The 14844-nt window shown below is 48.2% G+C and overlaps 1 protein-coding gene across 1 annotated transcript; it reads left to right on the top strand.

Moving 5' to 3' along the window:
* Window positions 1-10069: 10069 nt before the first annotated feature.
* Ppia (peptidylprolyl isomerase A) lies at window positions 10070-14155 on the top strand. Its single transcript, XM_070014562.1, has 5 exons — window positions 10070-10205; window positions 12057-12087; window positions 12169-12257; window positions 13334-13506; window positions 13809-14155. Exons 1-5 carry the CDS (start codon window positions 10137-10139, stop codon window positions 13939-13941), a joined length of 495 nt encoding a protein of 164 aa, XP_069870663.1. The 5' UTR covers window positions 10070-10136; the 3' UTR covers window positions 13942-14155.
* Window positions 14156-14844: the final 689 nt, after the last annotated feature.

Here is a 14844-nt window from a genome sequence, read left to right as displayed (position 1 = left end):
AATAATAACTCTGATCTGCACCTGGACATTTTGTTCACCAGAATATACTCTTCCTTGTTCTTTGGAGTCTGTATATGTCTGTCCATGTGGCCCAGGGTGGAAGACATCATGTTGTTGTAGTGGACTATAAGAATATCACTTTACTTGACCTTGAAGTCTAAGCCAAAGGTTGATAACAAGAGTTTGGTCTGTAGTGATTGTGGAGCTGTAACCCTGGCCTGGACTAGCCATCATGGACTTTGGGGATAGAAGACAAGATGCTCATGTGGTTGTGCCAGGCTTGCAGCTGCCCAGGCCTCCCTCAAAGCCTGGAGGGAAGCCAGAAGGATTTCAAGGATCAGGCATCAGCCATAGGCCAACCTGCTGGTCCAGTTTCTCTGGGCAGGAAGATCCTGCACACAGCCTGTTCATTCTTCCTTCATCCCAGTTCTCCTTGCCTTGTAGGAGCTTAGAGAACAGCAGGGCCACCTTGTCAACAGGGTGTTTAGCTTCAACTGGAATGCTGTAGTGGCTGGCCAGCAGATGCCCAAGGGGAGATGCTGTTTCTGGATAGAAAAATACACTCTCAACTAGGAAAACTGAAAGGAAAAAAATGAAATGGCCAAGTAGCAGGAACCTTCCCTCTATCAGTGATGATAAGCATGGAACTACCTACCTACCTACCTACCTATCTAGATAGCTGTCTATCATCTATCACTGATCCTGGGGCTTAAAGTCAGGTCCTAGACACTGTTCCTGAGCTTTTATGCTAGTGCTCTACCCCTTGTGCCACAACCCCTACCAGCTGGCTGTGAACCATGATCCTCAGATCTCAGCCTCCTGAGTAGTTAAAATTACAGGTGAGATCCACCAGCACCCAGCTTAACACTCATAGTGTGTGTGTGTGAATGGGCTGGTACTGCAGCTTGAACTTAGGCTGTCACACTTTTTTTATTAATTAATTAATTTATTATTATTATTTTATCAGTCATGGGGCCTGAACTCTGGGCCTGGGCACTGTCCCTCAGCTCTTCAGCTCAAGGCTAGCACTCTACCACTTGAGCCACAGTGCCACTTCTGGCTTTTTTTGCTTATGTGCTGAGGAATCAAACCCAGGGCCTCATACATGCAAGGCAAGCACTCTACCACTGAGCCACCTTCCCAGCCCTCTTTTATTTATTTATTTTCCATTTTCTTAGTGCCAGTGATGGGGCTTGAACTCAGGACATGGGTGCTATCCCTGAGTTTCTTTTCCTTAAGGCTAGTGCTCTACCACTTAAGCCAGAATTCCACTTCCAGCTATTTGATAGCTTATTAGAAATGAGAGTCTTGTGGATTTTCCTGCCTGGGTTGACTTCAAATCATGATCCTCAGATCTCAGTCCCTAGGATTATAGATGTGAGCCACTGGTACCTGGCTGGGCCTAAGAGTCTTGCTCAGCTTTTTTGTTCACAGCTAGTACCTTAGCACTTGACTCAATTAACCATAAGTGGTTAATTGGAGATAGAATCTCCTAGACTTTTCTGCCCAGGCTGCTTTGAGCCTCAAGCCTCCAGTTTTCAGCCTTCACAGTAGCTGGAATACAGTAGTGAGCCACTGGCACCTGGCTTATAATGATTATCTTTTTCTGTGTGCCATTCTGGGGTTTGAACTCAGGGCCTGGACATTGTCCCTAAGCTCTTATTTCTTTTTCTCAATGCTAGTGCTTTAGCCAGGTGTCAGTGACTCACACCTATAATCCTAGCTACTCAGGAGGCTACTCTGAAGATCATAGTTCAAAGCCAGCCAAGGCAGGAAAATCCGTGAAACTCTTCTCTCTAATAAACCACCAGAAAACCAGAAGCAGCCGCTGTGGCTCAAGTGATAGAGTGCTTTCCTTGGTCTGAAGAGCTGGGGGACAGTGCTCAGGCCCAGAGTTCAAGCCCCAGGACTGACAAAATTTTTTTAAGTTTTTGCTAGGTGCCGGTGGCCCATGCCTGTAATCCCAGCTACTCAGGATTTGGTTCAAAGGCAACCCCAGCAAGAAAGTCTACGAGACTCTTATCTCCAATTAACCACCAGAAAACAGGAAATGGCACTGTGGCTCAAGTGGTAGAGTGCTAGCCTTAAGCTGAAGAGCTGAGGGACAGCACCGAGGCCCAGAGTTCAGGCCCCATGACCAAACCAAAACAAAAAACAAAACAAAACAAAAAACTAGTACTTTACCACTTGAGCCATAGCTCTACTTCTAGCTTTTTGGTATTTTAATCAAAGATAAGAGTCTCATGGCCTTTTCTGCCAGGACTAGCTTCAAACCACCTATCATTTCAGAAATGTGGGGAAGCCCAACTAGGGAGATCACAGGCATAAATGAGACCTCATCTTAAAAAAAAAAAAAAAAGCTAATACAGGTTTACAGTTGTAGTCCCAGCTAAAATCAAGAGAATCAGGATTTCAGGCCAGCCTGGGCAGAAAGATCTGTTAGACCTTTTCTCAATCTACAGCTGGGTGTGTGCCTTGTCACCCCAAGGTATGGGGGAGGTTGAGAACTGGAGGAGGATCGTACATAGCTTGAAGCCAACCCAGGCAGAATAGTCTACAAGGCTCCATCTGCAAAAGTAAACAACAAGGGGCTGCGAAGGTGGATCAGTGGTAGAGCGCTTGCCTTGCATGCCTGAGGCCCTGGGTTCGATTCCCCAGCACCACATAAGCAAAAAGAAAAAAGCCGGAAGTGGTGCTGTGGCTCAAGTGGTAGAGCGCTAGCCTTGAGTTGAAGAGCTGAGGGACAGCGCCCAAGCCCAGAGTTCAGGCCCCACCACCAGACCCCCCCCCCCAAAAAAGTAAACAACCAAAAGCTGAGGGGAGCTGGGCACCAATGGCTCATGCCTGTAATCCTAGTTATTGAAGAGGCTGAGATCTGAGGATCAGGGATGGTTCAAAGCTATCCCAGGCAAGAAAGTCTGTGAGACTCATTTCCAATTAACCACCAGAAAACCGAAAGTGGCACTGTGGCTCAAGTGATAGAGCACGCACCTTGAGCTGAAGAGCTGATGGACAGCGCCCAGTCCTAGAGTTCAAGCCCCGCAACTGACAACAAAAAAAAAAAAAAAAAGGAAAAAAGCTGAAGCTGGCTCAAGTAGTAGAGGGCCAGCTGAGCATACACAAGGCTCTGAATTCAAATCCCAGCACCATCAGAATAAAAAAAGAAACAAAGGCCAGGCACTTGTGGCTCATGCCTATAATCTTAACTACTCAAGATGCTATGATCTGATGATCATGATTCAAAGCCAGACTGGGTAGGAAAATCAGAAAAGTCCATGAGATTCTTTTTTTTTTTTTGCCAGTCATGGTGCCTGAACTCTGGGCCTGGGCACTGTCCCTCAGCTCTTCGGCTCAAGACTAGTGCTCTACCACTTGAGCCACAGCACCACTTCCAGCTTTTTCTGCTTATGTGGTGCTGAGGAATGGAACCCAGGGCCTCATGCATGCAAGGCAAGCACTCTACCACTGAGCCACCTTCCCAGCCCCATGAGATTCTTATCTCCAATTAACCACCAGAAAATCAGAAGTGGCTCAAAGTGGTAGAGTGCTAGCCTTGAGCAAAAGAGCTCAGGGACAGCACCTAGGCCTTGAGTGCAAGCCCCAGGACTGACAAAAAAATAAAATACAATAAGTTATATTGCAGTTTTGTCTTGGTATATGGGGATTGGTTCCGGGATTCCCAAGAATACTAAATACCCAAATGCTTAAATCCTTTATATAAAATGGCAAAGCAAAGCCAACGCAGGTGGCTCATTCCTGTAATCCTAGCTACTCAGGAGGCTGAGATGTGAGGATTGTTGTTTGAAGCCAGTCTGGGCAGGAAAGTCTATGAGACTCTTCAAAAAGGAAAAAAAAAAAATCCAGAGTGGCTCTGTGGCTCAAGTAGTATAGCATTAGCCTTGAGAAAAATAAACTCAAAGGCTGTGCTCAGGCCCTGAGTTCAAGCCCCACGACTGGCAAAAAAAAAAAAAAAAGCTTGGCATGGTGGCTTATGCACTGGTCATCCTAGGGATGTGGGAAGGGTTACTAGGAAGACTGTGATTCAGGCCCTGTACATCAAGCTTCTATAAACATGATGAGAGCCTTGTTTGTTTTTGTTTTTTGGTTTGAGACAGGGACTCAAACTCCATATCTAATGCTTTCACTCATTGGCTGACAATCTACTACCTGAGCCATGCCTCCAATCCCAACACAAGATCCTATTTTAAAATATATATGCAGGGGCTAGCAATGTGGCTTAGTGGTAGGAAGCTTCCCTACCATGCATGAAGCCCTGGGTTCCATTCCTCAGTACCAGATAAACAGAAAAAGCTAGAAGTGGCTCTGTGGCCCACGTGGTAGAGTGCTAACCTTGAGCAAAACAAGCTCAGCAACAGTGCCCAGGCCCTAAGTTCAAGCCTGAGGACTGGCAGGAAAAAGATAGATAGATAGATAGATAGATAGATAGATAGATAGATAGATAGATAGATAGATAGACAGACAGACAGACAGACAGACGAGATCCAGACACTAGTGGCTCACACATTTAATCTCTACTCAGGAGGTTGAGCTCCAGATCTGAGAATCACAGTTCCAAGCCAGTCTGGGCAGGAAAGGCCATGAGACTCTTGCCTCCAATTAACCATTGTTAGGGTAGTAGCTCCCTTCCAATAGCTTAATACATGGCTTTCGTACTCCACAGCTTAGCATGCTCCCCTCCTAGGCAACACGAGGCCCACTTAGTAAAGTCAGTAAATAATCAGCCTCCAACCCCCTTTACCTTGGGATGGCACTTCTCTGGGGCAGCTACCACCATATAAGGCAACAAGAGCCCCTTAGAGTGACCTTCAGGCCTGGGCAGCTGCAGGACCCTTATCTACTATTTGGACAGCAGCCATAAATCATAGTCCACCATGATGAAGCCCCTGGCCCTCACATCCACACAAGGGTCTCTGCCTCCTCGCCCTTTCTGTCTCCTCCTAAACTTCCTAGATTATATAGGCCACCTCAGACAATAGTCGATGCTTCTTCACTTCTCCCTTGTGAGAAGGGGTCTTACCAGCCCCTTTCCTGGCAATAAACCTTTCTTTGTTCTCTGTATCTGGATGTCTGCGTGGTTTTTTTGGCAAAGTCCAAATAATCTAATCAAGAGCCTTGAGTACTAAAACCCAGAGGCTGGATGCAGAGGCTGCATGCATCCAGGCACTGAATTCAAGCCCCAACACACCACACACACACACACACACACACACACACACACACACACACACACACACACACACACACACACACACACACACACACACACACACACGACCTAAATAGCAGCAAGTAACACTTTCTAAAATTCTGTGTTCATTAATTTAAGGTTATTCCTGTTCTTTAGGTTACCATGCTGCCCGTTCCTGTTAGGGAAATGTCCATCTTAGGCCCCGGAATAGGAAGCAAAATGTGGCAACAGATACTGAAGGTCTGAAAAAAACAAGTAAGGGGAGGGAGGATGGGCTGATCCAACATGCAGGTGCTCCCAGATCCCTCCTCAACCTCAGTACCAGCCAATGCTTCCAGGCTAATGCCAGGGGGCCCCTGGGAATCATTCAGGTACACCCCAGGTCTTTTTAGACTCTTTCTGTACTCTGGTGGGGCCATTTCCTAGTGAATCTCTTTGTAGCAGTTACAGGGCTGTTGTCCACTCTGAGTTCACTCTTATTAACAGGGCCTCAGGGCAATGTGGGCAGCCAAGAGTCCAATCAAAATACACCTCCCCTAGATTCCTACAGCCAAGGTGGAAGTCTGGTGTGTGGCTCCTGGGAGGTTTTAAAACCTGACAGAGTCAATTCACTTCTTGTCTTTTTCTCTTCTTTCATTTTATCTCGTCTCCTAGTTTGTCAGAAAAACCTTGACTCTGAACCTGTGTGCTATAATAAGAGAAGAGCCACACCTTGGGGTACTCCTGTTGAAGTGATTTTTGTGCCCTGTGTCTTTTTTTTTTTATAGAGAATAACTAATTATCTTGTTATATGTTAACAGCTGATATTTATTTTATTAGATCCAGGGGCCAGATCTAATTAAAACTACAATTTTTGAGGGGGAGGGGAAAGGTGGATCCGCTGGGATTTTGAACTCAGGGTCTGGGTGCTATTCCTGAGCTCCTGTGCTCCAGTGCTGAGTCTCACAGGGATTTTTCTGCTCTGGCTGACTTTGAGCTTTGATCCTCAAATCTCAGCCACCTGAGTGGCTAGAATTGTAGGCATAAACCACGGGTAGGCATCTGGCTTAGTTTTTGTTTTTCTGCTACCAATCCACTAAGAACAGAGAAGGTGGCGTTTTCCTTTTTTTTTTTTTTTTTGTCAGTCATGGGGCTTGAACCCTGGGCTTGGGCGCTGTCCCCGTGCTCTTCAGCTCAAAGTGAGGGCTCTACCCCATGAGCCACAGTGCCACTTCCCGTTTTCTAGTGGTTTATTGGAGATAAGAGTCTTGAGGACTTTCCTGCCTTGGCTGGCTTTGAATAGGGAGCCTCAGATCTCAGCCTCCTGAGTAGCTAGGATTACAGGCGTAAGCCACCGGTGCCTGTAGTGTTTTCCATTTCTTTAATCCATGTAGATAGGTGCTACATCCCAAGAATGCCTTATTTGTACTTGTTGATTTGGCTGGCTTCTGGCTAACTGAACTTTTAGACTCTTTTTTTTTTTTTTTGTCAGTCGTGGGGCTTGAACTCTGGGCCTGGGTGCTGTCCCTCAGCTCTTCAGCTCAAGGCGAGCGCTCTACCACTTGAGCTACAGCGCCACTTCCGGTTTTCTGGTGGTTTATTGGAGATAGGAGTCTCACGGTCTCTCCTGCCCGGGCTGGCTTTGAACCGCGATCCTCAGATCTCAGCCTCCTGAGTAGCTAGGATTACAGGCGTGAGCCACCAGCTCCTGGCTAACTGAACTTTTAAAGATACATCTTAAGATAAAGTTACTGGCTGGAAACAATGATTTTCCAAAACTGAACTTTTAATGATGCATCTTAAGATAAAGTTACTGGCTGGAAACAATGATTTTCCAAAAAAGGGCATAGGTTTTTTTCCTTCCTTCCTTCCTTCCTTCCTTCCTTCCTTCCTTCCTTCCTGCCTTCCTTCCTTCCTTCCTTCCTTCCTTCCTTCTTGTCCTCATAGGGCTTGAACTCTGGGCTTGGGCACTGATCCTCATCTCTTCAGCTCAAGACAAGTACTCTATGATTTGAGCCACAGTACCACTTCTGGTTCTGGTGGTTAATTGGAACTAAGAGTCTCACAGCATGGCATCGGTGGCTCACACCTGTAATTCTAGCTACTCAGGAGGCTGAGATCTGAGGATCTCCGTTCAAAGCCAGCCAGGGTGGGAAAGTCCATGAGACTCTTATCTCCAATAAACAATTAGAAATCTGGAAGTGGCACTGTGGCTCAAGTGGTAGAGCACTCCCAAGCCCAGAGTTCAGGCCCCACAACCCACGGGGGAAAAAGTGTCACAGACTTTCCTGCCTGGGCTGGTTTTGAACTGTGATACTCTTATCACAGCCTCCTGAGTAGTTTTGATTATAGGCATGAGCCACCAGCACCTGGCTTATAGCTTTCTTTTCTTTCTTCCTTTCTTTCTTGTCAGTCGTGGGGCCTGAACTCTGGGCCTGGGTACTATCCCTCAGCTCTTCAGCTCAAGGCTACCACTTGAGTCACAGCACCCACTTCTGGCTTTTTCTGCTTATGTGGTGCTGAGGAATCGGACCCAGGGCCTCATGCATGCAAGGCAAGCACTCTACTGCTGAGCCACCTTCCCAGCCCATAGATTTCTTTTTCTTGGGAGGAGTAAGATGAATTTGGATGTGGGTGACTTTGTGCAATGTTGTATTAACTAAAACTCATTGAAGCTGGGCACCAGGCTGAGATCTGAAGATCTCAGTTCAAAGCCAAACTGGGCAGGAATGTCCAATAAATGATTAAGAAAGCCAGAATTGGAGCTCTGGCTCAAGTGGTAGAGCACTATCCTGAGCAAAAGAAACTCAGACAGCACCTAGGTGAGGTCAAGCCCAGGACTAGCAAAAAAAATAATTTACCTTTTTTTTTTTTTTGGGGGAGGGGTCCGGTCATGGGGTCTGAACTCTGGGCCTGGGCGCTGTCCCTCAGCTCTCCAGCTCAAGGCTAGCACTCTACCACTTGAACCACAGTGCCACTTCCAGCTTTTTTTCTTTTTGCTTATGTGGTGCTGGGGAATCGAACCCAGGGCCTCAGGCATGCAAGGCAAGCACTCTATCACTGAGCCACCTTCTCAGCACCTAATTTACCATTCTTAACACAAATTTTTTGTGTGTGTGTGTCAATTGTGGGGCTCGAACTCAGGGCCTCGGTGCTCTCCCTGAGCTCTTGCTCTTAAGGCTAGTGCTCTAACCACTGTGAGCCATAGCTCCACTTTCAGTTTTCTCACCAGAAAAAAAGCTTATTGGAGATAAAGAGTCTCACAGACTTTCCTATTCAGACTAGCTTCTGAACCATGATCTCAGCCTCCTGAGTAGCTAGGATTACATACAGATGTGAGCCACTAGCTCCAGTTTGTATTATACTCTTTATGTGTAGTGGGGTTTGAACTCAAGGTCTGGGTGCTGCCCTTCAGCTTTTTTGCTTAAGGATGGTGTTTTACCACTTGAGCCACAGCTCCACTTTTGATTTCTTGGTGGTTACAGGTAAAGGTTTCATGTTCTGTGCTGCCCTGGCTGGTGTGGAACTGGGATCTCCTCAGTAGCTAGGATTATAATTGTGAGGCAACAGTGCCTGGCTGGCTTAACATTCTGAAAATGACTATTTTGAGAAGTTAGAGCCTTACTTTCCCTACTTGTAAAACACAGTTTAAATTCTTGTACAAGGGGCTGGGAAGGTGGCTCAGTGGTAGAGCACTTGCCTTGCATGCCTGAGGCCCTGGGTTCGATCCCTCAGCACCACATAAGAAAAAAGAAAAAAGTGGGAAGTGGTGCTGCAGCTCAAGTGGTAGAGCGCTAGCCTTGAGCTGAAGAGCTGAGGGACAGCGCCCAGGCCCAGAGTTCAGGCCCCACGACCAGACCCCCCCCCCAAATAAAATAAAATAAAAATTCTTGTACAAGCAGGCTCAACATGAGAAACAATGACTAGAGGTCAGATACTAGACTTGAACTACCATATTCTCATCTGCTTCTCACCACAACGCTATTCTGATTTTGTCAATGAGACTTGAGTTTTCAATATTAAGTAACATTCAGAATATTGCAACTAGGAGACAGCTCAGAACATAACAGATTCCCTTTCTCAAGACGTTCAATATAAGTACTATTAATACCTTTGCCTGAAGGAATTCACTTTTACATGGTGGCTTATCTGTCACTGAGAAATCAGGATGCAACCATCCCACTAGGATGGAGGAGGGCTGAAACTTGGAACGTGCAAATATCTTCTCAGGAACGGCCCTGGCCTGGCTCCCTATTTAAATGGCTTCCTACGGCAGAACATCCTGGCAGAGTATGAGAGGTATTTTGGGAAAGTGGGGCGTTTTGAAAGCGATACCCCATTTACGGGGACAGCTGCCGCCCCGCGGGGTCTTGGAAGGGCCGGGCTGCTCCCAGGCAAGCAGGCCCGGGTGTGGCCCTCCGGCCCCAGCCTATCCATCCGCATTTCCGCCGCAGCACGCAGGGTCGGACGCGGATCCCCAGCGACCTTGACGTGCGGGGCGACCTTGAGGCCTGCGTGCGCCTCACTTGCTCCCTCTGTACAATGGGGAGATGCGTAGGATCATTAAGCAGGACTCGAGTTCTTGGCCCCCGCGTTGAGCCTTCAGCTTGCAATCCAAGCCACCCTTGCGAGGTCTGCCCGGACAATCCCGCGCGAACCTCGCCGCCGCCCAGCGCCGCAGCCTCTGCGTCGTAGCCCGCGGGCGGGAATCTGCCTCCGCGCGTCAGGACGCACGCGCGTCCCCTCGCCCCCCCCCCCCGGCCTCCCTAGCCTCTGTCTATAGGCCGGATAGACCTTCACTCCAGCTGGGCAACAGTTCCGATTGGCTAGGACTATACCGCGCGACCGGGCTGTGGGCGGGGCCCGAGGATAATATAAAAGGGGCGGGCGGCCAGGCTCGTGCCGCTTTGCAGACGCCGCTGTCGCTTGTGGTTACCAGCTGCCAGCCATGGTCAACCCCACCGTGTTCTTCGACATTGCCGCCGACGGCAAGCCCTTGGGCCGCGTCTGCTTCGAGGTCGGGCGGGAGGCGGCGTGCCAGGGTGGGCCCTGGGAGTGGGTGGAGAGTGAGGCGGTGGCGAAGACCCCGAAGCTTCGGGGGCGGGCTGACCCTCCTACGGGCTGAGCGCGGCTGGTGGCGGCGCCATTTCCTGACAAGGGGCCATCTTGGGCGGTGCGGGAGGACGAAGGCGGCAGCGCGGGAGGACAAAGGCGGGTGGGGCGGCGGCCGTTGGGGGAGGGGGCGCCCGCTGCCGGCCCACGTGGCCGCGCCCGGCCGGCGCACGTGCTCTGGGGCTGTGCTGCGCCCGCGCTCGCGGGCCGTTGGCGCCGCCACGCGGGGCCTGGGCGGCCGCGGTCAGAGCCAGATGGGCTGCGTCGGCCCGCGCGGCGCCGGCAGGCTCCGGGCGCTGTGCACGCGGGCGCCGCGGTCTCCGCGGCCGAGGCTCGGCCGGGCCGCAGGGACTGGCCGTGCTAAAGATGGAGGGCGCCAGAGCAGGAGGTGATTGGCTGGCCTGGATGCGTCCGCAGGTCTCAAGGAGGTTTTTTTAGAAACGGTCCCCAACATCCTCCGCGCCCCCCACCCCCAGGCGGAAGTCGGAAAGTGGGCTGGGCCCGCGCCGGCGCCCGGGGACCGCCTTCCGCCGCGGCGCCGGCGGGCGGGGGAGCGCAGCCCCTCCCGGCGACCCGGCCCGCCCCTCCGAACCAGCCCCAAAGCCGCGGACTGCAGCCCCTCCTGGCGGCCCGGCCGGCGAGGCAGCCTGGTCCTAGCCCTCCTCTCACCGGCCCCAAGGCCTCGGACTGCAGCCGAAGGCACCAGAATTTGGCGTGCATTTACGAGGTTAAACAGGATTAGACATTGTTTACCGAGTGGGATCTCTAGGCACAGTGAATAAATTAGATATGTTTATTGGCGGTTGGGTTTTAGGGTTTTTTTGTTTTCTTTTTGCGTGTCTCGGTCTTGGTGTTTGAATCAGGGGCCTAGGCGGCAATCCTTGAGCTATTTTGCTCAAGGCTAGCATTCTACCGCTAACGTCACAGCTCTTGCAGGTTTATTGATGAGTCTCAGGGACAATCCTGCCGGGGTTGGCGTTTTGAACTGTGATCCCCAGAACTCAACCTCTTGAGTAGTTAGGATTACAGGTGTAAGCCATTAGCACCTGGCACGTTTTACCATCTTAATCCAGTTACCCTTCCTGCACTTGAGGCAGGAGGGCTTCTCCTTGCTCTTCTGTCAATACTGTCTGCTTCATGGTAGTCACCTAAACATGTGCTTAAGAGACATTAGATGTTAATCAATTTTCACTTTTTTAATAATCTGTAGCCCAGGCTTATTAATTGACAAGGCTCCTTGTGGAAACTGCCTGTACTTAATGCTGGGCACCAAGTTAGGATCAGTTTAGTAGACTTGAGACCAATCTGCAGGTCTGTTGGTAAGAATGGAGGAAGAGCTGCTAAGGAAACAATATAAGCACAATAATTAATTTCTTTAGAGTGTGAAATATACATAGATATTAAGTTGAATTACAACTGGAAATGTTGACAAAATCTCTTTAAATGATGTGTTTGTGAAAGGGCTTGTAAATATATTGTGTAGTATTTAAACTTCATTTCCTTATAACTGTCTTGAATGTTGATGGAAAGTTGAGAGCAGATAAATTAGAACCAGTCTTTATTCCACTAGTGAACCAAGAAGTGACAGCTCATTGGTAAAGTCAAATCAGTAAGTTGATGGTAGCATTTTCCCTACCAGTGACTAAAAAGAACAGCTATTTCGTTGTGGTAAGAAGAGCTTTCTGATAATCAGATGGGTACTGAGCAACAAGATACGTAAGCATATGTTGCTAATTAACTCATTTTTTTCTTACAGCTGTTTGCAGACAAAGTTCCCAAGACAGCAGGTTGGTCCCATTTTCTTTTGATCTAGTTACTTAAAAAAATTAAACTATGTATGTATATACTTAAGTTTTTTCTCTTAACAGAAAACTTTCGTGCTCTGAGCACTGGAGAGAAAGGATTTGGTTATAAGGGTTCCTGCTTTCACAGGATTATCCCAGGATTCATGTGCCAGGTACGAAATAAACTTTGTCAGTTGTGGGGCTTGAACTCTGGGCCTGGGTACTGTTCCTGAGCTCTTCAGCTCAGGGTTAGCACTCTACCACTTGAGCCACAGCACCACTTCTGGTATACTGAGTGGTTTATTGGAGTCTCAGGGACTTTCTTGCCCTGGCTGGCTTTGAACCGCAATCCTCCGTTCTCAGCCTCCTGAGTAGCTAGGATTACAGGTGTGAGCCACCAGTGCCTGCCAAAACCTTTGTGTTTGTAAGTATATCTGTTGTGTGCCAGTTCTGGGGCTTGAACTCATGTCCTGGGTGTTGTCCCAAAGCATTTTTTCTTTTTCTTTTTTTTGTTGGTCGTGAGGCCTGAACTATGGGCCTGGATGCTGTCCCTGAGCTCTTCAGCTGAAGGCTATTGCTCTACCATTTGAGCCACAGGGCCACTTCTGGCTTTTTCTGCTTATGTGGTGCTGAGGAATCGAACCCGGGGCCTCATGCATGCAAAGCAAGCACTCTACCACTGAGCCACCTTCCCAGCCCCCAAAAGCATTTTTTTCTTAAGGCTGGTACTCTTCTACAGGTTAGGCCATAGTTCCATTTTTGGTTTTTGGTGGCTAATTGGAGATAGATGATTGTCTTCCAGTGGAGATCTTCAGATCTCAGCTTTTGAGTAGCTAGCATTACAGATGTGAGCCTCTTAGTTTGGGGGTGAGGCAAAATACACTATTCCCCCCCCCTCCTTTTTTTTTGTTGTTGGTCATGGGACTTGAACTCTGGGCCTGGGCACTGTCCCTCAGCTCTTCAGCTCAAGGCGAGTGTTCTACCACTTCAGCCACAGCGCTACTTCTGGTTTTCTGTTGGTTAATTGGAGATGAGTCTCATGGACTTCCCTGCCTGGGTTGGCTTTGAACTATGATCCTCAGATCTCTGCCTTCTGAGTAGGTAGGATTACAGGCATGAGCCACCGATGTCCAGCTGTTATTTTCCTTTAATTCCCCTTAGCCCTTCTACTCAAATTTGAGTCCTGTAGGCTTGGCATATTTTGTGTGGTTACATTGTCAATAGTGATCATTTTCTATTATGTTTATAGGGTGGTGACTTTACATGCCATAATGGCACTGGTGGAAAGTCCATCTACGGAGAGAAATTTGAGGATGAGAATTTCATCCTGAAGCATACAGGTCCTGGCATCTTGTCCATGGCAAATGCTGGACCAAACACAAATGGTTCCCAGTTTTTCATCTGCACTGTCAAGACTGATTGGTAAGGATTGTTGCACTGGGGAAAGTTACTACTTAATTCAACCTAGTTCCATCTGAAGTTAAAAATTTAGTGTGATCAGAATAAAAGTATTGTAAGAAAGAGACTGGGCACTTGAGCTAAGATTGGGGTTAGTTCATACATGTAAACTAAGCCATCTTTTCTTTTTAGATGGCATAATGGCCAGTATTTAATGGAAGACATCTATCTCTTTGTGCTGTATTGGTTTGGAGGGAAACTTCCCATCTTAGTTATGTAACAGCCTGTCACATGGTTACTGGATTAATGATTACTTTTGTTTTCAGGTTGGATGGCAAGCATGTGGTCTTTGGGAAGGTGAAAGAGGGCATGGAAGTCGTGGAAGCCATGCAGGGCTTTGGGTCCGGGAATGGCAAAACCAGCAAGAAGGTCACCATTACCGACTGCGGACAACTCTAATACATTTGATTTGGTTTACCATAACCACCAGACCATTCCTTCTGTAGCTCAGGAGAGCACCCTTCCACCCCATCTGCTTGCAATATCCTGTAATCTTTGTGCTCTCACTGCAGTTCTTTGGGTTCCATGTTTTCCTTACCTCCCCTCCAAATCTAGCTGGATTGCAGAGTTAAGTTTATGATTATGAATAAAAACTAAACAGTGTCTCTCCTTGTTTTGGGTTAGGGTATTGATGTTTTGTTTTAAGCAGGAGCAAGTCCAGATACGCTCAAATTTTCCTTTCACAACCCAGAAGATCTTACTGAAAATAGCCCAAAGTGAGTTTGTCAACAGAATTCTAAAAGTGGGTGAAGAATAAGGATGGGAGTGGGAGGGAAGGGATAGTAAGGGAAACACAATGCTTGATAGGAAATGCACTCATTACCTTGCTCATGTATAACCCCTCTGTACAGTATTTTCACAAAAAACATCTGGGTAACCAGACAGGATTAGTGAGTGGGAAATCCTCTTGGGTTGGCTGATGGCTGTAACAATGCTGACATCTGGGGGGGGTCTTCATTTAAAGCCAGTCCTGTGCAGGAAAGTAAGACATGACCAGCAAAAGGCTGTAAGTGGTGCTATGGCACAAATGGTTGGACCACTGGCAAAAAAAGGACTTTGTGCCAACGCTGTACTTTGATTTCAGGGCCTAGAGTCTGGTTTTCTTGCTCTTGGTTGGAACTCTACCTCCACTTGGCAGTGTTTTGGTGGTTAATTGGAGTTAAACATTTGTGGCTGAAGCAGGAGACCTCTAACGTTAAGTACAAGGATGCTAAGGGATAGGGCTTGGTCTTCAGATCTCAACACTAGTAGTTAGGCTGGGCTCAGAACAGTGTTGGCTCAAGTACAACTGCTTTATCTCTT

This window comes from Dipodomys merriami, unplaced genomic scaffold (assembly GCF_024711535.1).
Source record: "Dipodomys merriami isolate MVZ:Mamm:240054 unplaced genomic scaffold, mDipMer1.0.p SCAF_98, whole genome shotgun sequence".
NCBI lineage: Eukaryota > Metazoa > Chordata > Mammalia > Rodentia > Heteromyidae > Dipodomys > Dipodomys merriami.
The sequence above is the reverse complement of the archived record's forward strand: the minus strand, read 5'-3'. Positions and strand labels throughout refer to the sequence as shown.

Coding starts and splice junctions, on each gene's coding strand:
- Ppia (XM_070014562.1), top strand. CDS start 10,137: ATGGTCAACCCCACCGTGTTCTTCGACATTGCCGCCGACGGCAAGCCC. Junction 10,206..12,056: donor TGGGCCGCGTCTGCTTCGAG/GTCGGGCGGGAG, acceptor TTTTTCTTACAG/CTGTTTGCAGACAAAGTTCC. Junction 12,258..13,333: donor TCCCAGGATTCATGTGCCAG/GTACGAAATAAA, acceptor TTATGTTTATAG/GGTGGTGACTTTACATGCCA.